The 24169-nt window shown below is 38.7% G+C and overlaps 2 protein-coding genes across 4 annotated transcripts in view; both read left to right on the top strand.

The window, feature by feature from the left end:
• The window catches only part of cltcl1 (clathrin, heavy chain-like 1), a 31617-nt gene extending 29746 nt beyond the window's left edge, over positions 1 to 1871 (top strand). For all 3 annotated transcript variants that reach the window (XM_023958265.2, XM_078953250.1, XM_023958268.2), the window contains 2 exons: positions 137 to 212; positions 738 to 1871. In XM_023958265.2, the coding sequence (XP_023814033.1) occupies positions 137 to 212; positions 738 to 865 (204 nt within the window). In that variant the 3' untranslated portion in view covers positions 866 to 1871. The remainder of the gene's footprint in view (positions 1 to 136; positions 213 to 737) is intronic.
• Positions 1872 to 2725: 854 nt separating this feature from the next.
• On the top strand, positions 2726 to 21999 carry si:dkey-178e17.1 (tricarboxylate transport protein B, mitochondrial). Its single transcript, XM_004072164.5, has 10 exons — positions 2726 to 2795; positions 3219 to 3596; positions 12519 to 12626; positions 13335 to 13434; positions 18579 to 18717; positions 19169 to 19253; positions 19378 to 19482; positions 19641 to 19756; positions 20052 to 20125; positions 20430 to 21999. Exons 2-10 carry the CDS (start codon positions 3485 to 3487, stop codon positions 20542 to 20544), a joined length of 954 nt encoding a protein of 317 aa, XP_004072212.1. The 5' UTR covers positions 2726 to 2795; positions 3219 to 3484; the 3' UTR covers positions 20545 to 21999.
• The last annotated feature ends 2170 nt before the right edge of the window (positions 22000 to 24169 follow it).

Raw genomic sequence — 24169 nt, forward strand, 5'->3', positions numbered from 1 at the left:
TTTTGTTTTTCCTTACTTTAGACTATCTGAATTAAATAACTTGGTACTGAAATAAAATGTTTTTAGAGCAGTAAGCTGCAGAAACTTAGACTGACCGAAACGATGGTGAGTGATTTTGTCTATTTGGCGCCCTCAGGTGGACAAACTGGACATTGCTGAGAGCAAGAGGAAGACTGAAGAAGAGGTGACGGAGCCTCAGCCAATAGTGTTTGGTAGGTTTACAGACTGCTTATGGTTCACCAGCAAACTAGAAAGTCCTTAACAGTCAATCTTAGGATCCACTGAAAGAATATGCAAAAGAATTTCATAGTAAAAGTGCCTGTTTCCTGTTTGGTGTTTAGTTTTTAGACTATTTTTTCTTATCCTTATGTTTTGGATGTGTGTTTGCACTATACTAGATTATGATGTTTAAATATAGCTTTAGAAATAAGTGCAATATCATTTTATTTTTTAATGTTAAAATGAATTCACTTTTGCTCCTTTTGCTTTCATTCTGAATTACGTGTTAAATGAAATTTTTTCCTTTTTTGTGGAGAAAGTACAGAACTGGTTTTCCAATTATAAAATTATTTTGCTACAATTATTTAGTCTATTCAAATATACACAGACTTTAATACAATTAAAAGTGAAATTATTCCTGAACTTTTTCAGTGAAGATTTCCTACTGTAAAGTTCAGTGTGAAAAGGTGAAACATTTCTTTTCCTCGCAGAGTTTTGAACGGTGTTTGTGTTTTCAGGCCAGCAGCTGATGCTGACTGCAGCTGCCGCTCCTCCAGTGGCTCCTCAGCCAGCGTACCCAGGCTACGGCTACCCCGCCACCGCCGCAGGTTACCCCGCCCAACCGGTGTACGGCTTCAACATGTAGAGCCCCAGCTCCTCCTGGTGCATCCTGGTTTTGACCCAAAACCAAAACTGCTGCTCTGGGTCTAAATATGGAGAATCCAACCTGAAAGTCCAGTAAAAAACTTCATCTCTAGGTTGTTGTTTTTTTTAAACTTTTCCCCAGTTTGGGTTAAATCAGACGCTGAAGGACTCCCATCTTCCATCCCTGACCTTGAACAGCATGATGTCACCTTTCCTTAAAGAATTAGCGTAGTTCCAGCAGACCTCTCTGTCCTGCTGCAGTTCCATTAAACTGCATCCATTGAGCAGCTTTTTTTAAAATATGTTATGTTCAGCACTGATGAAGAAGAGACTTCACTAGGGCGTGAAGAAGGGAAATGTTTTCCTGTCCCCTCCTTAAAGCACTGTCATGGCCTTACATACTCCGATGAGGCATTGTGTTTGTTCATGTTCACATCAGTCTCATGCTCTGACTAGAAAAATGTGCAATAGTTTTTCATGTCCTCTCACAACAGGTACAACGTGTTTGCTGTATTCGGGCTAAGGACACTTCTTAATGAAGGTTACAGCATTTGTGTGTGGGTTTGTGCGTGTGTGCACACAACAGACGCACAACAAAATCATCAGCCCAGTTTCTGGAAAAAAAAAAAAAAAAAGAGTTTAATGATGATTTTGTTCAAAAGACAAGAAAAGAATGCAGGTGATATTATATTATTAATAATAATGATGAATTGTTCTATGCCATAGTCTGTGCATGTGCTTCCAAATGATAATGCTGCAATCAGGAGCACAAGTGTCATGTTAACCTCAAATATATAAAGTATTACTGATGTGTTTAAAATAAGGAGGGAGGAAAGCTTTTTCCTGTGAATTTTCTTTTTCTTGCTAAGAAAATGTTGAAGCACCAAGAACTTGTGGAATAAACACACATCTTGGTGCCACTTAGATATCATTGCTGTACTTAAAGCAGTGTGTAAAGATACTGACGTAATCGAAGAAATGTCAAATATGAAATACTTTATCTGTTGTCTGCAGTGTGGTTATTTGTTTCCTCACAAAAATATATTCCTAAATATTTAAGGTTTTAAGGTCTTCCCTTCTTGCCAAGCTGAGCTTTCAAAGCATCTGAGCTTTTCAAGAGGCTGTTCAAGACTTTTCTCCCATCAGGAGAAGCTGGTTTACTCCCACTGCCTGATCAGATCTGTGAAAGGTCTGAGTGGAATAGAATGAGGCTGTTTTAGTGTGCAGTTAGACTCTTTTTTTTTAAGTTAATGTTTGCTCTGTGACACTTTTTCAACTGAGTGTAACAGACACTTTTAGATGCAGAAAATCGACAAAACACACTTGTGATAAAGAATAAAAAAATAAAAAATGTTGAAGAAATTAAATGAGAAAAAAAAGCATTTTCAGAATCAGAATCAGAAATACTTTATTGATCCCACACGTGGGAAATTTGTTTGTCACCCTAGCAACTGACAGCAGAGGGAAAAAAAACTTAGAATGAAAAAAACAAAAACAAAGAAAAATTTTAGGCTTAATGGGGGAAAAAAAGCATTAAAGTTTTCTAAAGGAAGATTTAAGAATTTAAAAATGAAGCTTTGCAGGTAAAAATGAACCAAAAGTCATGTTGGTATAAAAATTTTTTACTTGGATTTTGTTTATTTTGGAAGCTTAATTGTGACTTGATTATTCAAGTCCTAATTGGAGCACACAGGGCAGTAACCAGAGTGCTTGAATAATCAATTATTAATTATAATTAAGCTTCCAAATAAACAAAATCCAAGTAAATTTGTCACCACTGTCACCTTCACCTGTGGTGCCTCCCAAAACTGGAGGAGTGGCTACAGCAGATATCAGACATCTCAGCAGAGAAAAGCGCAGTGCTAGGAACAGAGAGGTTACTGCGCTGGACCCTCCAGCTCCCAGGCCTCTGGTAGAGGACCCGAGCTTGGGTGAGAAACACCCGCAGAGGGTGACGGGTCTTTTTTTCGCCCCCCCGAAGATTTATATCAGATTTTTGATGATTAATTACAACTTAATTGGGAAAACTAGAGGTAAAAGACCTACGACACATGTTAATGTTACCATTAGGCCTCTAATTATTCATATTTGTACTTTATTACATGACACACCAAAACTATTAAATGTGTAGTTTGTCAAAAAGAGTTAAGTTATTTGCTTGGAATTCCCACCCCTTTTATGCTTTACTTAACTATTTAATTTATCCCTTTTGCACCATTGTAGTTTTTAACTTTTCTGAAATATATTTAAAATCATCTCTGAATGCAGTTTAATTCCATGTACCTGGAAAATCTGTTCTGATTTTTTTTTTTTTTTTTTTTTCATTTTTTGCAACCGTAACGTTAAAAATCAAGAGGAGCAGTCAAGCTTCATTGGATCCCCTGTAGCTCAGCCCCGGCGTTACCATGGTTACAGACAACATTTATTGAAAGTAGTTGATCCCAACTTCCTCAAGAGTGTCCGCCCACTGTCAACCGAGAGATCCGGGAGAGCGTCTGCGCGCAGCGGAGATCACCTGCATCCAGGGCGCGCCGGCAGGACGGCGCAGCGTTTTTAGACCCACCTCACCTCACTTTAAGAGGGGAAAAAAGTGGTTTTCCTCAGATTTCACGGAGTAACTATGCAAGATCGTGGCTCCTTTTTCAACCCTTTCTCCAGACCGCGGTGTCTGGCGGCGGCGGCGCCGGCTGGAAAGGCGAAGTTAACCCACCCGGGAAAAGCCATCCTGGCAGGTGAGCTCACAGAACGCACGCACTCCTGTTTCTGAGGGTCACCTGAACACACCAGCTGGTTATGGTTTGAAGCCCTCACTTCATGCAAAGTAGACGACAAAGTGAAAAAAGTTCCAATGAGTCAAATTAGAGGTTCTGCAGGGATTTAGTGGGCAAACAATCAGTAAGGTAATAAATATAGGAGGCTGCTGCAGAATAACCTGTTTATGGTGTGTTTTTCTCACAGCAAAATAAACTGTGATTTTGTGGTTTTGAAATGAGCGTGTTGCTCAGAAAACAAAACAAAACAAAAAAAATATCTGCAGGTTCTTCTTTTCTCTAGAGACCCACATAGCAGAAAACCATCTGAGCCTTGGAGATGTTGAATCATCTCCAACTCTGCTGCTTTCGGTTGGTCTGGTCCCTGCATTTTATTCTTTTGTAAATTCCATTCACATAATTGAATTGGAGCGTGCAGTAATGTCATTGAGAGGACCTTCTCCTGGGACAGTGCATGCAATCGTGTGTGTGTGTGTGTGTGTGTGTCGGCACTGTGTGATGGCCATCAGATCACAAAGGACTAAGAATGCAGCACCAAGAGCCTCTTTATCGTTGCTGCTGATACATTTTATTCTTGATTGCCTTGAAACTTTAGACCTTCAAATGTCTTTAATTTTGTTTGTCTTGCTTTAACGTTATCTGTTCCAAAACTTGCTCAGCTGACCTTGATGAGCTTTCAATTCTATTGTCTTCCTGAACAGTTTGGACACTTTTCGTCTCTGATGAGTTCATTAGAGTGTTTAAATGAATCAACACGTGATGAGTTCTATCATTTATCATTTGTCTCAGGAAAACTCTGATTTAGAGACGCCTGCAAAGGTTTGTTATTTTTATGTTGTTCACAAAAATAAGCTGTCATGCACCAAGTTCTGAAGGCTTCCTGTTCCCTCCTGTGACCTCCAGCATCAGGCTCCAGCAGCTCCACCTGATGAAGAGTCACTCTTATGTGTGAAGGGTTCATGCTGGTTTTTAGCGGCTCTGTGCTGATTTTAGTGTTGCGCTCTGGCAGCTGTTACTTACTGAATGTTTCATAGTTTTCAATGAATCCTTTTGATAAAAAAAAAAAAAAGAAAAACAAGATTTTTGTTTTGGCTTCAAACAAACATTGAATATAAATCTGTGGACTTCAAACCACCCTTAGTAGTTCAGGACCTTTTTGAGCAGTTTTTAATTTTTCTTTTTTTTTTGCAATTTGTTTGTTTGTGGAAAAGCTTCATATCCATCTTTTTAGTACAACCACACCTTTTTTTTTTAGAAATATATTTCATTATTTAACACAATAATTCCACGATGAACTGGAAACTGTCCAAAAAAAACCCCACATTCTAGGACTAAATTTGACAATTTTTTACTGTGAAAAATCACAAAAATTGAGATTTAACAGTTTTTTTCATAGTTCAATTTTAATTTTAATTCAATTCAATTTCATTTTTATAGCCCAACATCACAACAACAGTCAACTTGATGGGCTTTTAATGTTTTATAACAAAGATTAGATACATTTAAAAAATGTATAAAGGCAAAATATGTAAAAATATCATAAAAACTATATACAATGAGCTTCCAAAGATTTATTCCAAAGGGTATAAATGTTTTAAAACTCTTGTTCTGCTTGTTTTAAAGCAAATAATTCTCAAATCTCTAAGCTATAATCCTTTATGTTGAATTTTAAATGATACTACAACAATTGTAAACATCCAATGTGAATGGCAAACACACCAGTAAGTTCACTAAAGATTCAAATAATTTTTTCATTTTTCTCGACGTAATCCTATTTTTTTTACCTCACATGTGGTGAGTTCAGGTGCATGTTTAGTGCCAAGCAGCATCAGAACACCTCATACTAATCTCCTGGATGATCGGATGTGTTTGGAAACGTGGAAACGACTCAATCACGTCACTGTTTTCCATCTAAACACCACTGAAAACAATTGGAGGTTACAAACAGATGAAGTGCTGACTGATTGCATGATCGGATTGAAAAGGCAGAAGGAAAAACCACAGGAGCTTCGTGCTGACAACCATAACTGTGCTGACTCCTTGGTCCCCGTCAGTCCTGTGCAGCCTGACTGACTGGTCGTGCTCCTCGCTGTTCCCACTGTGCCGTTTATCATGCATCCAGCCTGTTGATCAAGTTTTTCAACCTACTTTCAGCCACTCATTTTGATGACTCGGCTGGTTTCTTTGAGTCTGCACAGCTGAAACACTGAAAACGTTGTTTTCCTTAATCCAGCTCCACTTTCCAAATGCTACCTGACTGTTTTGCCAGTTGCGGCACAGAGATGCGCTTGAACATGGCTGATGGCTCTGTAGACAAAGCAAGAGGAAGGTCACAGCCTAATGGCTCAGAGAGCCTGCAGATAGCGGCTGGGAGGAGGGGGGCACCATTTTCAGTGATGATGACTGAAGCTGAGGCGTGGAAGGAGGGAGAGTTTTGTCTGCGAGACGCCTGAGGGAAAGACTGTGGCCTAAATAGGACTCTGGTTGTCCTTCCACCCACTCTGGGGGGGCTTTTATGTGGACCTCTGCTGCTCAACAGGGAGATACTCAGAATGTTTCTACTAAATACTATCACACTTTAATTGTTTTTTGTATCTTTATGATTTTTATTCTTGTTTTCCCTCCGTGATCCCTCTGTTTCTGGCTTTGGGGCAGCCAGCTCTGTTTTCTGAGAGGCTGTCTCCTCTCAGGCTCGGAGGGCTCGTCAAACTCTGCCTTACTCCCACTTTCCTCGCGTCACAGGCGACACGCCGAGTCCTCTCCCTTCCACTCGTCTCACTCCTTTCAGACCCGGGTATCAAGGGGAGAGACGATAAATCACAGCGCAGTCATCCATACCAACCCTAACCACTCCTTATTCTCTGCCCAAATCTCTAATCTCTTCTCTTAGATATTTGTCATGATTCTACTGGAGGATTCTGTCAGATCCCTTAGAGGATTTCTATATCCGTTTTTGCTTTTTATCATCATACCACATATCTTATTAAGCCTCCGACTGGTTTTGTTTTTCAATTCTTTAGACTCTTCTGTCAAACTGGACAGGAATGCAACATTAATCTTCTGAAAGCTCACGTTAATCAGTTTAGAAGTAATTAAGTTCTCTGCCTCAAATGCACTCTGTTCAAACCAAGAAAAATGGTTCCTTTCCAACGATCTTTCAACGCTGTCAGAACCTTCACATTTTGCCTCAACTGCTCAGAACTGAGGGCAATATCAACCAAAAGCTCCAAAATGCTCAGCTGGAAAGTTTGCACACAGGAACTGAAAAGTAGAAATCTGAAAGGCAGGATTTGGTAGGAAAGGGAAAAATAATATTTGTACAAGTACATAAAAAAACACATCTTCATAGTTCAAAAATGTAAACCTATTGCTTCATTTTTAACGTCGTAAAGCAAAAACTTAAATCGGACAACAAAATAAAACCAAAAACCTTAAAATTTTAAACAAAAATCAAAAAAAATTGAATGCATAAATCAAAACCGTATCAATTATACACAGTACAAAATGATAAAGTGTAGTTTTAGTGTTATTTGACATCTATCTGCAGCTTTTAATTGAGCTATGGTGACAATACCCCTTTGTAGAATTAATCAAGTTTTATTCTATTCTATTCTACTTCAGTAATGCTTAAATTGGACATTTAACGCCCTTCGCTGCTTACAGTGAGACCAACAGAAAACCTTCCAGAAAAGGTTTATAAACAGTTTCCAAACAAATTTCTAATTTTTAGGCCAGCAGAGATCGTTTCAAAGAAGAAAACAATCCATCCCAACAAACCTGCCCTCCCCCTGCAGTCAGACATCATTCAGAAAAACACATTCAAACTTGAAAGCTGCATCTCAGATACTACAGGAGCCATTCAGCATGTTAAGAGCTGATGTAGAAATGAGATCTGTTTAAAGACAACTCTGGGATTCAACACAATGCTAGACCCAGTATCCCAAACCAGTACTTAGATTTTTGGTTTTTTGTCATTTTGCATCCATATATGAAGCCCTTGTCTCACAGGTAAACTGGTTTCAGTTTGGCCTCAAACATATTTGAGAAAATCTACAAAACTGATGTTTTTGCAATGATACAGCTAAAGTTTAAGATTGATGTAAAGGGTAGTTAACTCAACATTTAAACAACGTGACGTCAGTGTAAGATGCTGAAAAAGAAAACTGCTCTTGGGCTTTAAAACTGTTTGTAGTCTTGTCTCCAGGTGTAAACAGCAAAAAAGCAAGAGCCGGCTTTTTCTGTTGATTTAAGTCAGCATTTCATTTTAGTGCTGCAGGCTTCAAAGCATTTTGTATGTAAAATTAATCAATATCCTCTCAGTAATTAAGAATGACTGCAAAATTAAAAGCCCACAAGGCAGTGGAAGCAGAAAGAATGGGGAACGTTCCTTTTATCTTATGCACAGACTCATTTTCAGGAATGTTTACGGGACACTTCCCGTTTGAAGCATCACTCCTCGGGCTTCATTTGTGCCAGAGATGTGGATGTGATGGCGTCGTCCCCCTTCAGGACCACACTCCTGAGATCCTCCCCCCAGAGAGATTGCTGTGCAAAGTTTGAAATAAAAATCAGCACAACTGTTAATTATCCATCCAGCTTGTGAGCCTGCTGATTCCTTTTCGGGGTCATGGGCTGCTGGAGCCTATCCCAGCTACTGTTGGGGGAAGGCAGGGTGAATAATTGATTATTCCAATTCATTTGTAGTCTAAATTAATCATTTCAAATGCCTTGATTGTTCTTTATTTTGAGTATAAATTCTTACAACTTATTAAAAACCATCAAAATAGCCTTTGAGTTAAACTGTTCTTGAATAAAGTGAATCAGCAGAATAACAAAAATGAAGAAAGTTGAAGAAAATGGAGCCTCGTATGAACGTCAGAGTTTTCTGAAATGTCATTTTCTCTTGACATAAACCAAACGTTCCCATTGAACCAGATGTTTCAGGCGCTCATTAGTGCCGGTGAACATCAGGCTGGAGAGGATTTCAGAGGAGGTTCCTCCCTGTCAGCTGTTGGCTCACCTCCTCTCCTCTCCTCCTGGTTCTATAGAAAAGTGGCTGTGAGTACCGTTCTGCCGTCTAAAAGGGTTTTTCAGTTGAACTTATTATTATCTGTACCTGCTTTTGTTTTTTTTTATAGAGATTTAACATATTACCGCCACATTTTTACTTTGGATTCCAGATGGTAGATTTTTCCTGCCTCTGTGTGTTGTTTTTTGTTTGTTTTTTAAAGTAATTTGTAGTTTACTCCAATGAAAATGGAGTTTTTAACATTTTCTTGTGGCATTTTTCTGATGATCGAGGACAAATATTACGAAAATTAGGCTCCAAATTGCATTTCTGAGTACCTCTTTATTGAAATTGCTGTTAATCAGGAACAGATGACGGAAAAAGCTTGTAGTGATGTCAGTGCTACAGTCGGCGGGCCACAAGCTCCCTGCTCTGCTCCATTCTGATGCATACATTTGTAGACAAATCGATCCATGTGTGTCTTTGTTTTCCTCATCTGAGCTGGTATCTGGCTCAAAACTGTACGGCTGGATGGCTCTAATATGGCAATTTTTGTTGCAGCAGTAGGTTGGGGTGGTAAGGGGCTGTAAGCTAGGTGGAGAGAGAGTAGACAAAGGGATGATGGGAAATCACTCAGAGGCTCCTCCAGAGTAACTCGGGCTGTTGTTAGAGGTGACTGTTAGATTCCATTTGGACAAATCTCTTTTTTTCCACAAAATGTATTGTCATTCCAGGGATCAACCTTTTGGTATAACATACCATAAGATAAAGCGTCAATTTTGTCATTTAAAAAAACTGAAACTGTGGATTTAGGAATCTCAAATGTGCAATCACAAATGACCAGAAATAGGAAAATTTGATCAATATTAAAACAGGCACTGATTTTAAAAAAATGTATTTGTTTTAATTTTATTCTAAATTAATACTGTCTATTACCCATGTTTTATAATTTTACTATATCTCAAACTCTGTTTTGTTTCTTTTAACGTCAACTGGACAAGGGACTTCAGATAGAAATCAGCCTGCGGCTATAATCTGGCATATTTTATAGTCGTTGTAATGTCCGTTAATACATGGTCCCTTTCTCAAAAAATAAAAAGGAAGGCAGGCTTCCTCCACACCAACAGTCCCGCCCACAACTCAGGCAAATCTCTAATGAACTAATGCCGCTCTGCAGAAACTCTGTCCTAGAAAACAACACTTTTTTTCTTTTCTTTTTTTTTTATTTGGCTGAAATCGGCATCATCATAATTAAAAGAACTCTGGGAAGGCTTTTACAATAGATTAAAAGAGGATCGGAGTGGGACTTTAATGCTGGCAGCTTAGATATAAATCATAAAAGCCCAGATTTTACTAAACAACTTTTCCCTGTTCAACCATTCGTGAAGTAAATCTGTCCAATCAGGGTCCAAACCTTCAGAGATTGTGCCGTTAATTCCTCTGCTTTTTGAGTTTTGAGTTCCACGTCAAATAGGGATTTAAATTTCCACATGCTGTCTTCAGACTGAGGCTGAGAGCAGCACGAGCTCGGCACCTGCCGTGTTGATTAAGTTATAAATTATTGTCTGGCTTAAGAAGGACAGCATTAAGTAGTAAATCCGCTCAGTCGCTCTCTGCTGTGATTTATTTAACTGTTAGTTTGAGGAAATGGTATTTTTCATGTAAAGGCCCGCTCCCAGCATCACTTCTTTGCCATTTCAATTTTTTTCACTGGTAATAGTAAGTGACAAATTTCTATGTGGATTCATTGATTTTTATGACACAATCTTGAGAAAGGGAGGAAGAGGGGGAGCTGCGTAGAAAAGACTGTGGAGATAAAGATTAATGACCATTTTGCTCACACAACCCACGTTTGGCAGCTACACAAGAGTCATTCCAGGTGTCATCCATAAAAGTGTGTGTCTGCAAAATGGACCAGAAGACAAACAAGCTGCATCTCCTCCACCAGCAGGTCTGATTAGGATGGATCGTGTTTGTGAGGCAGAGTTGTTGCCTCTGACAGACTGCTGGCTAGCTTGTTCTTTGCCGAAATGACACGAATGATGGTCAGTGTTTGCATTTCCCACAGACACAACTGATCCCAGATCAGGATCTCCTGTGATTTCTGTTGAATCGCAGCTCACTGGCACTCACTTCTTCATACTGATCAGAAGAACGGAGGATGTTCTTCTGAAAAGTCTAATCTGTAACCTGATAGGTGCGTTTGTTCCTTTGTGGAAAATGTTATTTAGGATTTTTTTAAAAGCAAAATCTTTGCAAAATATTTTTACCACTGCAGAGATTTTTTTCCAATCACTACTAATAATAGAAAAGAGAAGAATAGGAAGACAAACTTGTAATATGTATGATTTAAAAAAATGTTAATCCATTGTTACAACAAAGAGAAATTTGCCAGAAAATAAAAAATAAAAAAAATAAAGCGGTGTAACGACTAAATGGTTTAATCAATGAATTGGTTGAGGCAAGTTGTTAATGGAAATGACTTGAACCATTATAAAATCGAGCTGAGAGAAAAAAAGAGCAGAGAGGAAAACCACAGCAGTGAATTTCCTTATAATGACAGATGACCTTGATATCTAGTACACTTTTTAGTGACAGAAGAACAATGGAATACGTCAGATTTTTTTTAATTCGTTGGATCAAGAAGTATATGATTTTGACTTCAATGATAAATTGAACCAAAAAAACTTATATAATAGAAATGGTGAGCCCCTTAAAGGTTTAATGTTAGTTTTCTTTATGAAGCTAAAGAAAGTCATGGAAATCCCAGAATCTGAGCCTCTTGAGTCAGCTTTTAATGATGTTTGTTAAGGTTTCTTTACCTCCAGGAGATTGGTGTGTTTCTGTGCAAGTGCATGATGTGTGTGTACGGTGAATGTGTGTGCCCATGTCATTGAGGTAATGGATAGTCTTGGCCCCAGTAATGGAGCCCCTCCCTGCAGCCTGAGTGGATAATTTAATTATTGTCATCTCTCTCTCTCTTTAAAACCCTTTTCTTGGAAGCCATCTTCTTTGTGCATTGGCTGCTGTTTTGGACTAATTTCCATCCGCCCGCTGAAGCTCCACGTATTCTTTGTTTCATGTATGCGCATTTTTTCTTCTTGCAAACAAAAACAAATTCAATCACGTCCAGTCTTTTCTGTGCTTGGTCGGGTCTGCTTTCCCCATGAGGGGAACAGTTGATTCATCTTTGTGCAGCTCGTTACTCTTCCTCCCTCGGCAGCAATGCTTTTAATGTTTATGGACTAAAAGCCATCTGCAGAGTCACTGTAATGATTCATGACGTAATGGCACCAGCTTGGGGTTCGTAAAGGGCCAGGGGCCTGAGGAAGGTTTGGGAAAGCTGCAGTTGGACTTAAAGAACCACTACGATGAAAATTGGTACTTTTAACATGTCCTTGTGGCATTTTTCTGATGATAGAGTAAATTTATAAAGAAAATTAAGCTCAAATTTGCATTTCTGGGCATTTCTTTATTCAAATCAATGTTAATAAATCCGATTTTATAAAGAACATATTTTTGTCGAGAAAATACGTTAAGCTTTCTGCTTCAAGCTCTACAGTAACAGGGAGGAGAAGGGGGGCGGGGTTGCTCCGTGCCAAAAGTCCCCAACCCACAGCTCAAAGGTGACTTTCCAAGGAACTTTGGAAACAATGTCCTAGAAAATGACACAGGTTTTTTGCTCTTTGCTCAAATCTGCGTAATCACACTTAAGATCACTGGGAAGGCTTTTACAATCAATCTAAAGAAGATTGGAGAGAGCCTTTAATACGTGTTAATACAACCTGCTGTTGGTCCTTCACCTTCATTTGTGACTGTTTTAGAGAATATTTTTAAATTAACCCTTTGATTTAGTTTTTTTGCTTTGTTTGCAGGTGGAATTGCAGGTGGCATAGAGATCTGCATCACTTTTCCAACAGAATATGTCAAGACCCAGTTACAGCTGGACGAGAGGGCCAACCCACCGAAATACAGAGGAGTAGGTGGGTATCCGTCTGCCTCTCTGTCCTTTCATCCATGCAGGCTCCGTTTTTTGCGTCTGTCTCTCTCAGGAGCTCATTATTTAATTAGCGCCATCCACATGTACATCAGTGATTCTGGCAGGCTGTCACTGTGCTTGTTTATATGAGTAAGAACAGACAAATCCACACAAGCACGGATGAACCCCGATCAGTACACTTCAGCTGGAGCCTTGTGGGTTGGAGACTATGCTAATGAGCCCTTCAGACAGCTGTTGCTTCTTCTCGCTCGGCTGTTATTTATTTATTTTTAATCAAGCATCACAGTCTGCTGGACTGAACTCCCCAGGAATAAATGTATTTCTGACATGAACGAGTGAAAAAACTTGCTGCTTTTTTTGCTTTTGTAAAATTTTCTTTGTGACATAATTGCATGAAAAGCATTTTTGTATGTTATGAGTTCACGTGTGAAACACAAGTGTGTGATTTTGTTTTTCTACGGAGACTTCTAGAAAAATAACCAAAATCATTTTAATTCCAGAGAAACTGTAGATTCCACACCTTTATTTTCTTTATTAGTAGTGTGTTTTCTGCAAAATCTCAATGAAAACAGTTTTGCTTTTCTTTATTTTGATTGGCAGCTTTAAGATCTAACATTTCCACTCGATTTTAAGTTGTTAAAACCTCGGGTTGTGGATGTTTGTCATGCATTTTGTGTGTTTCTTTTTCCAGTCGACTGTGTGAGGCAGACGGTGAAGGGTCACGGCGTTAAAGGACTGTACAGAGGGCTCAGCTCATTGCTGTATGGATCTATACCCAAATCTGCTGTTAGGTATGAGGAGTTCTTTTGGTTTTGCTTCATTAATCCTGTTTAATAACTAAGGGAGTGCTACAGAGCAGAAAACAGTAGGGAACCAGAACAACAAAAAGTTTAGTTATAATCCTGATACATGATTAGATGATGATGTGACCAAATTGTTCCTTGAAATATAAGAGACTGAGGAGTGGAGACTCTCCTTCATCAAGAAGAATCTTTCAGACTAAATACAGGTGGCATCTCTCTTAATCATTCAGTGTAACAGTCCATGTAAACACCAGAAAGAAAGCAGAGTGGAGAAAAGAAACCAGAACAATCCCCGTTCAGCTGCAGGAAAGACTCAGAATCATCAAGGATAAACTCTATGTTTTATCCAAAAAAGTAACGTTTGAGCATGACATAAAGTCGAAACCCTCCAAATGGAAGATTTGGAAGGAAGGAAGCCAGATAGTTACAGAATTTCCCTCTTATTTTAGTAAGAAATGTTGGAAACAATGCATGATAATATGAACAAATAAAAAGCTTTAACTGGTGTGTATTTTGTAATTTCATCAATTTGTAAAGATCCAGTAAAGTATGTTAAATAACAATAATACATTTAGTTAAGAGGAGGTGATTTTCTGCCTAAAAACTCACACATTCCAATTATTCTATGCCATTACCCTCAAGGCTCAGCAGAAAAACCACATTAGCCATTGGAATAATTATGTTGTTATTTCACTGCTGTGGCATTTATCCACAGACAAGCGTGCGCATTGCAGGTCTTGTGCATGCACATGCACACCTTTTGCATGCATTTGTTGTTGCCTTTTTGTTCTGTGATTCTGCTTTTTTTTTCTCTCTTTCATTCTTTCAGTGTGTGTGTGCATGTGTGTGTCAGTGTGAAACACTGTGTTGTGTTATGCTGGAGGGCAGCATGTGTCTGTTTGATAGAGCGGCAGGCCCAGCCAGGCAGAGCAAAGATGCCATTCAAACTCAGACAGGGTCTCAGAGGGGTAAAGAGATTGAGACTTGGGTTGTTGTTGTTGCTGCTGTTGTGTGTGCAGATGCACTGTGTGTGTGTGCACACTTGTGCACATTGTCAGAGCTGTCAGTATCATTGCCACAGGGAGCTGAGAGGCTTTAGAATCTGTTTTAAGGAGAATTTTTCTGAGCGCTGATGGAGCGGAGACGTTTATTGCTTTTTGTGCTTTAACATCTGATTTAACTTTCATGATTACAGAGTTTACTTTTGCTGAACACAGAGATTTAGACCTGGATAAACTCTGTAAGAGTCAATAATGTTTTGTAAAGAAATTACTTACTACCATTCTGAAGGTTGTACCTTCACTGAAGTGGTTATTTTCTCATTTTTCCTGCAGCTAAATTATAAAAATAAATAAAAAGCTACCCTTTGTATGCCCCTGCCCTCCTCTCACTTAGTCACAAATGCCCTTACGTCTGGATAGGGGCTGTATGTGGGTAAAAATGGGTAAACCTGCACGGGGCTTGCAACAAATATCAAATTTATAGACCTCTTGGTGATCCCGTTGAACCAAAATGGAATTGGACATTTTTTCTATGAGCCTGCTGCGTGCGACAGGTCGTAGAGAACACTGAAACAACACATAAGGGTGAGATAGGGGAGACACAGGTGTGTTGTAGAGATTTTTGATCCCAAATTATGAGCACTGCGCCAAGAGCCCATTAGTGCTGTTCAAGTGATGCGTGTGTGTGCACCTTGCAGGCTCCTCAATTGCAGTCTGTTTAAAAATGTGGAAATTAGACATAAAAAGAAATAAAAACGTTTTGTTAAAGTTTTCTAAGACTTCCTCTTTGCTGAAGACAACACAAAAACTAATAAAACTTCAACATGTTCACTTTTTGTGTAGCTACAGAAAACATAGTTATAATGTTAGTTTTTTAGTGTAAATTTTATCAAACATATTGTGATCATATAATTGTTCAAAAATTACAGTTGACTTTGCACCAACATTGAAATAAATATAAAAAAAATGATCATTTAGAACGTATATATTTGTTTTTTGTGAGGTTGCATAAAATTGCATGTTAATAAACTGGAGGAAAAAACAACTACTAGTGTAAAATTTCAAATAATTTAGTTGAAAATTATTACAGAAAACTAACTTAACCTTTATTGCATCTTTTAGAAAAAACAGCTGCAACTTCCAGCTTTTTCTGCCACAATTAGCACAAAAATGCGCGTGAGATTGTGGAGGGACTGTACATCAATGCAGACTGTAGAGTTTCTCCTTTTTTCAATTTTTGGTTGCTGGTGTGCCGCAGGATTTTTGTCAAGGATAAAGTGGGCCTTGGCTCAAAAAAGGTTGAAAAACACTAATTTAGGGACCGGAAGTAATGAACATAACAAATACTTTTAAAGATATTGTCTCAGGTTTTTTCTGCAGACTGTGGGGGACTGTGACATGAATTGATGCTTGATCAAAATCTAGTACTTCACATTTAATTTAGGTAAAAGAAGTAAATTAAACAAAAAAAAATCAAATTAGCTCTTTCCCAGTAAAAACTTGAAATTTTAAATCGATAAAGATCTTGTTTAAAGATCTGAATTTAGACATATTTGAATGAATTTATCCAGCATATCCTCCTCTCCATCATCTCCTTTCCTGCTCCTTTTCTCCCCAGCGCTCCATCTCCTCCATCCCATTAGCTGATTACCCTTCCACCATCAGTAGAGCACTATAGAAGATTGTCAGAGATGTGAGGGAGGGGGACACGCAATTGAGCCTTTAACCTTTTCTTCTTATGAGCTCTTCATCCACACCAACATCCCTCCATCCTCTCCAGCGCTGTATTTCCATGTCCTCCTCACCTTCATCCACATGCGATGATCTGACCTCGTAGAGCCGCTAATGAAGATTGGACTGTCGAGGATGACTCATTTAACTGTGGCTGTCAGCCAAAAATGTGCGTCTTATTCTGAAAAGTTTAGGCTGCATGTAATTGGTGAGTGAAGTAAGCCCAGCGGTGATGTTTTTCCTCCTTAATGAACAGCGTTTGTGTTTCCAGAGAAGCTTTATATGTGCAGGTACATCTCATCTTTTACATTGTGAAGAAAGGAGCTCTTTACCTGTGTGAGGTTCACTCATGCTCGACAGTGGGAGCCATTTAACTCTGCAAAGTGTGTTTTTTCCAACTGACTGCAGCAAAAACTGCAAGAACAGATGTGAAGGCTTAATGAGACGAGGAGAAATTTTAAGCAGAAAAGGAGACGCAGAAAATAAAAAAAACAAAATCATCTCAGCCAATTATAGAAGATAAATGGGCAGCAGTTACTGTATGCGGTGCGTTTCAGCCTCAAAGCTCACACCCTAGTGAGCCTATTGAAGGAAACACTGAGTGTCAAGCTTAATTGAACTCTGGCACATAAAGAGACTGGGGACCGACTTACTGATTTCTCAGCTGGAGAATGACCACAAATGCACCTCACTGTAAAAAAATAAAAAAATAAAGTTCAGACCCTAACGCCGTTTGAGTAAAGACAGACAGCAGAAATCACAGCATTCATCAATGCTCTCTGGCAGTTCTCCCCCTCCCCTGTGCTACATCTTCCTGACAGGGTCCGGCTGTCGCCACAATTCGGCTCCTTCTAAAAATAACCTTTCTTCTAAAAGGCTCACCGGCACAACATTTTCTGATTGTGGAGAAAAACCAAAGTGGTTCTTTTCTGGTCAGTTGATGGTTACAAACACGCCACATCTTTAGTGAGGATGCAGCAGATAATCAGGATTATGCCTTAAAACATTTTTGCACTTTCACAGTCTGTCTAATCTGAGTCAAAATTAAGCTTTTTGACTTTTGGCGATTCTGCTCCTTGCTCCAAGCATCTTTCATTTTTCTTGATTTCACCCTGGTGCTGTCATCAAATAAACGTACTTTTCTAGAAGCAGGTTTTTTGGACTGTAGGGGGAAGTTGGAGTGCACAGGGATGAACATGCAAACTCCACACGAAAATATTCTAGCCGAGATTAGAACCAGGACCTCTCACTGAGCCGACCACTGTGTCACCGCCAGCCATTTGAAAATGTTGCTGAGAGCTGCAACATACTTTTTTTTTTCTAAATTGAAACAAAACTATCTTAAATTAAATAAATCAAACTAGCAAGGGGTTCAATGAGTTGAACATGTATTGTTTAACTGGATAGTATTTCCCATTTTTCATGCCAAAATCGAATGAAACATTTTTTCCTCACAAACTGTCCAATCCAGGGGTCTGCAGCCTGAAGCTTTGGAGCCTCTTTTATCTTTCTATCGTCACTCTTTGGCTTCAATGAAAAAATACAAATACTTAGAAAAAATAATGGCTTTTTAGTGGTTAATTTGTTCTAGTTTGTTAAGCTTTGTGGTGGTTTATTTTTTAGAATAAGCTTAAAGCACACAGTCCGATCTTAACTTTACAGCATCTAGTTGCTATTCAGGAGCAAAGTACTTAAAGAATAGAATCTAAATTTCTTTTCCTGTTTACATTTAATACAATTAGGAGAAAAGGCACCATATTGATAGAAAACACCATGTTTGACCTGACTGTCTCCCGTTTTTAATTCAAGTAAATCTGCTGTGTCAGGGGGATCTTATTTGACACAGGATATATTTTATTTTGAAAGGAACTTTTATTTGCTGTTCTCAAAAGTAGAAAAAAAAAAGCAAATGACTTTTATTTATAGAAATATATAACACTGTTATACTAATATTTGTACATATTTGAAAGCAACACATTTCAAAAATAAAAGACTTGATGGCTTTAAAAACATATATATATAAAGTTTATTTCTTAAAAAGGTCAAGTGGGAATTTGCAGCTTTTTCTGGGTTTTAGTCTATAAGAAATTGGCTCTTTTTGTGTATAACCCTTGTGCTATCCTATGACCCCACCCTTACATTGACGTGTTCTCCCTACCATGACAAAGGTGGATAAAGGTGGAAAGATTTCATGTAATCCATGGACACCAGTGAAGATCACAAATCATTGAAGAAAAAAGGTTCAGAGCACTGTCTAGTGGGTCTAGATGACCCAACTCCCAATGTTAAAGTGCCTAGGATAGCACAAGGGTTAAGGTTACAGACCCAGTGGTTTACTCTAAACAGCCATTAAAATTTTTTTTTTTCCTTCATTTTTTGCTCTCACGTCTGTTCTGTCAGGTTTGGGGTGTTTGAAATCCTCAGTAATCGGGCCAAGGATGAGTCCGGCCGGCTGGACAGCACCAGTGGCCTGCTGTGTGGGCTCGGAGCGGGCGTCATGGAGGCGGTGCTGGTGGTCTGTCCCATGGAAACTGTTAAGGTATGAACACAACTTACAACCTACGACAGGGAAAGTTTCCCACAGACTAAAACCCTAAAGGACCAAACTGTAAAGTTCAGACACTGATGAACTTCTTCTTTGAGTTACTGATTTTAATTTAAAACTCTTTATAGTTATTTTGCAAAAACTTTACTTTCCACAAACTTTGAATGTTTTTTTTAAAGGAGCTTAAACCTCTTTCAAGAATTCTGCTGCCCTTCTGTTAAAAAAAGTACAATCTCTGGGGATATTTTAAAAAATGAATTTTTTTTTCTAGAAAAAGGTTTGCACAACACATTACAGTGAATTTTCTCTGTAAGGTTTATAGCATCACTCAAAGCTCTTTTAACGGGCACTGGGCTGATTTGTATGCAGTATTTCTTAATCAGGTCGTGTTCTGATAAGAGTCAGGTTTTGGGTTTTGGTCATTGTGTTCTCTTTATCTCTCAAGGTGAAATTCATTCACGACCAGACTTCCGGCAACCCAAAATACAGAGGCTTCTTCCATGGAGTCAGAGAGATTGTTCGCTCTCAAGGTATGGAAAGTGTTTGATTGCAGCTGACATCTACTGGTGAGATGGGGTACTGCAGCTGACACAGAGGCACATTCTTTTCTGAAATGTTGGATGGAATGAAATCTTTTGTTTCTGACCTGATCAGGATTAAGAGGGACGTATCAGGGATTAACAGCAACCGTCCTCAAACAAGGATCCAACCAAGCTATTCGCTTTTTTGTCATGACGTCTCTCAGGAACTGGTACAAAGGTCCGTTCGCACGTCTTTATTTGGCATAGAGGTTATCTAGCTTTTAAAGGTGTAGCTTGGAGATAAATTTTAATCTTTTCCAGACCATAAAGAAATTTTCAAACTAGATCAGGGGTCGTTGTTTACTGTTGTTGACTCATATTTTCTTTTAAATTAAGGAGATAACCCAAATAAAGCTTTAAATCCTTTGGTGACGGGACTCTTCGGAGCAATAGCAGGAGCAGCAAGTGTGTTTGGAAACACTCCACTGGACGTCATTAAGACACGGATGCAGGTAAAACCACCTGACCTGAGAAATTTTTGGATCTGACATGAATAATCTAACCGTGAAGAATTGGAAAATGTCAACTATGTAATATGCACGATTAGGAGTAATTATAAGTAAAGAAGATAGCATCTTTTTCTTTTATTTTCCTTAATTTTCTCAACAGTTCATGAGTTATTATCTTAATTAGATTGGATATATGTGCGTTTAATTACTTTTTTGTCTTTTTCCCTTTCTTTTTGTTTCTGAAATTGCTTGAAATAAACTAAATCAATCAATAAAGTGAAACTGTTTTTCCTTCAAGGGTCTTGATGCTCATAAATATAAAAGCACGTTGGACTGCGCTGTAAAGATTCTCAAATATGAAGGCTTGGCAGCGTAAGTTTGTGGTTATTTCCAATTTTTTTTGTCAATCTCTCATCTAACAGAGATATTTTTGTATTTCTTTTTTGTGTTTCAAATTAGCACAGATATACAAATAAGTTCTCAGTGCATCTGGACTGAAATATTTCACAATTTATCCGACAATTTAAGTCTTGTAAAGTAAAAGAAAATAAAGAACATGTTGAATCCTTTTACCATAAAGGCAAGAAAATAGAAAATGGGAGCAAATGCATTTATCAGCAACCCAATGAGGTATTTTTCCAACACTGATGCTTTTTTTGTTGTGGTTCACCTGCAGTTTCTACAAAGGGACAGTCCCGCGGCTGGGCCGTGTGTGTCTGGATGTGGCCATAGTCTTCATCATCTACGAGGAAGTGGTGAAGGGCCTGAATAAGGTTTGGAAAACAGAGTGAGCTGCTAAAGCGTGGCAGTAGAAGAGAGCTTCCCTTGTGGATCCAAGTTTAGAAAACTTTTTTGTTTCTAAAGCTAAAGCCAGCTGCAGAAACTGAGAGCTAGATCAGGGTTAGATGGAAAAAGGTACTCCCCTTAATGGTTTTTCTCTTTTTAAAGGTTTCAAAGTAGCTTTCATGTTTTAAAAAAGAAAATCTCACGTTTCTAAATACATCTATTTAACTCTGCCAGAGCCAAAAAATGCACATTTTCAGGTTTTCTCCTCCTCTGTGAGTTTTCTGGATGTAATTTCCCAGAATGCTCCTTCCACATGTTCACAGCTGTTTCTCCGATGTTTACTGTAAGACAGCAGGTGTTAGTCTGAACTTTCTCCAGTCCGCTCTCTGTCTGCTCTTCTGCAAAACCTTGGTTTCAATCCAGAGAAAGCAGACCGCAGCTGGTTGTAGTTTACATCCACACGAACCGCAGCAATGCCTTCAAAAGATATTAGTTTTATATCATACTAAGTGTTTTAATAAAGCGTTGATTGTTAATTCTTATTATCAATTTGTTTTAGCTTTGTGGTAAATGCCAAACATGTTATAAAATGAAAGTTTAGTCAGAATTGAAAAATGAGAGTCAATTATTTTAAAAACAGCAAAGAAAATAAAGGATTTATTGTTTAAAAAACATTGTATTAAACATGTATTTATTCAGATTGAATGTTTGATGTAGAGGAGACTTTAAATGTCAGTCTGTGGCAAAAGTGTATGTAACATGTGAACTTGAATAACTGTTGAAAAAAAGGCCTCAGTCACACGGAGTTATATAGAAAAAAATATAAATTTTTCACCAGAACTGATTTATGAAATTCAACCTGTTTTTCTTTTGATTTTTAGCACTGATCCTATTTGCTGCAGGTTTTGTCTCCATCAGGAGGTTTGATGGTGAAATGTCATTTCTTTCACATTTGTGATTGTTGTTGTTTTTTTAAATTCACCCCTTTATTGATGTTAATCACATGTTCTAGACGTGATGTAGAACTTGAGATGGGGAGGAGAACATTTGGGAATCACTTTGTGTTGCTGCAACTTTTAGTGCCATGATCCATGCAGGTCACTCTTTTAACGAATGTGCCTTTTTGTCTTTGGTGTTTGTTCACAAATGAGAGTTTTTTTTGTTCACTTTGCTGTCACTCTTGGTAGAAAACAGTAATTCTTTGTTTTTTTTCCCCCCTTGCATTTTGGTCATTTTTCTGTGTAATCAAACAAATGCTGCTCTACTGCCAACACCCAGAAGTAAATATGTGTCCATTCTGGGTTGTGTTTGTGTGGGGGTGTGCTTAGGCTTTGTGGCTCTCAACAACAACAGTTGTGCAGCTATAATGCGACGTCCTCTTTCTGTCTGAAAACTGTGGGAAGTCTTGTGTTGAAAGGAGAATTAAAAAGTCATTAAACGTAGTGTTTGAAACCTTGAAAGTGCACAGATAGGTTGTTGTTTGATCCTTCCTCGCTCCCTTGTCTTGTGTTTTGGCCTCTTGGTTGCAACTAATAGTTTCAAGGACAAACCAAGCCGGCTGGGGAGAGCAGACCACAACAGGGTTCATTGTCCCAGTTTTGGCTAAAAGTCATATTGGCTGACTAAGCTTTCGTTCTTCAAACACAGGACAGTCATGAGCTCTCAGTGAGGAATGCTCAGATCTGAAGAAAACCGTAGAAACAATAAGAGTTTGGAGAAAAACTGAACCAGGAGACAAAAACATCTGAAAATGCAGGTGGACGTTAGATCCAGAGGACTTTAGCTGAAGGGGCCACTTTTCATTCCATATGTATTTAAACTCTAAAAACTGAAACTTCAGTGCAAATAAAAAAAAAAAAAGGAGAATCACTTGGATCAAAACAAATCATGACAGGGATGACGCCACGGGGGGAGCTGCCCCCTTACTTGCCCCCCAATTTCTGAGTCAATATTAGTATTGGCAAAGATTAAGAAATCCTTTCATTTGTAATGGCCTTTCACTCTGCTCTGAGAAGACCCAGCCTTCTACGCCATCCATCCATCCATCCATCCATCCATCCATCCATCCATCCATCCATCCATCCATCCATCCATCCATCCATCTCAAAACCCGCTGAATCCTTCTCAGAGTCACAAGGTCCAATCGAGCTACTGCTGGACGAAGGCGGGGAACACTCTGAACAGGTCACCAGTCTGTTGCAAGGTCACACACTGACATGCATACCTAGGGGCAATTTAGAGGCACCAATCAACCTATGAAGCATGTTTTTGGACCGTGGGAGGAAACCAGAGAAAACCCACACACGCATGAGGGGAACATGCAAACTCCACACGTAAGAGAAACCAGCCAGGATTTCAACTACAGACTTCTCACTGCAGCACTTCTGCTCCAATCTAGGGTTAATAGAGCTGCAGTTTAAACCTCCAAGGTGAGTAAAATCCTCCTCAGCAATCTGTCATTGCATTTTGTCTTGCATTTTGTGGTCAGGTCCTTCTCAAAAGAAAATTAAATTAAATTAAATTAAACCTTTTTGCGTGTGACATGCTTCTTCTCAGGTCACTGAACACATGTTTTAATATTGAAAATCATCATCATCTTATCTATAAAAGCGCTTTAACACAACAAAAAATTGAAACTATGTGCTGTGCATTAAAACTAAACATAATAAAAACCTGTTAAAAACAAGTTTAATAAATAAGTGAATATAGACATTAAAAAATAATAAAAACTTGAAGGTAAAAAAAAAACAATAAAAATGTAAAATTACATGTTTAACCAAATGCTAAGCTATAAAAATGAGTCTTAAGTCGAGTTTTAAAACTGACCGTGAAGATGCTTTAAAAAGCTCGTTCACCCCTGCACTTCCTGTCAGACCTGGGTACCTCAAGAAGAAGCTGATCAGCTGACCTGAGACGCCAGGCTGGAGTGTAGGGAAAGAGATGCTCAGCAAGATGAGGTGGGGTGAGACCACTCTAATCTTTAAAAACAAATTGACTCTAAAATGAACATGTAGCCATTGGAGAGAAACATGAGCTGGCGTGATTCTCACACATGGCTGGTGAAACTCCAAAACTTTAAATGCTGTGAGGATACTTGGCATTGCTTCCAGGGTGTTTGACAATGCTGTTTTGACTGTTCATTTTCCTTCATTCTAATGTTTAAAGCTCTCTGAAGTAGTGACAGTGGTTTCATTACCGGCTGTGCACACTGTGCTCTCGTTTTATCAAAGTACATAAGGATCATGTAAGCTTCATTTTGAACAACAGTCATGTACTTTGCTTATAAGACATAACTTTTTCACACTCAATTATTTTTTATTTTTTTTTGCAAGAACAAGTTTGTGCGCTTCTGCTCTGTGAGGTTGTTGTGATCAATTCAGAACATTTTCTCAATAGAACGTTTTTACTAATCTAATGTTGGAAAAGCAAAAAACATTCACCCTCAGTGTCTTCGAGTGACCAAATAGTGTGATGTGTTTTGACTAAATGAAGTCACGGACTGTACCGGACGCAATGCGGGTCTCGTACACTAGAGGGAGACGTGGGTCAAACAGCAGAGAGGCTCTCCTCTCCTCCAAAGATGACACGCGCACACGCACGCACATTTCTTGTTGATGACAGATGCCCAGT

Source organism: Oryzias latipes, chromosome 9 (genome assembly GCF_053564925.1).
Source record: "Oryzias latipes strain Hd-rR chromosome 9, Olatipes_Hd-rR_3.1".
NCBI classification, from domain to species: Eukaryota; Metazoa; Chordata; class Actinopteri; order Beloniformes; family Adrianichthyidae; genus Oryzias; species Oryzias latipes.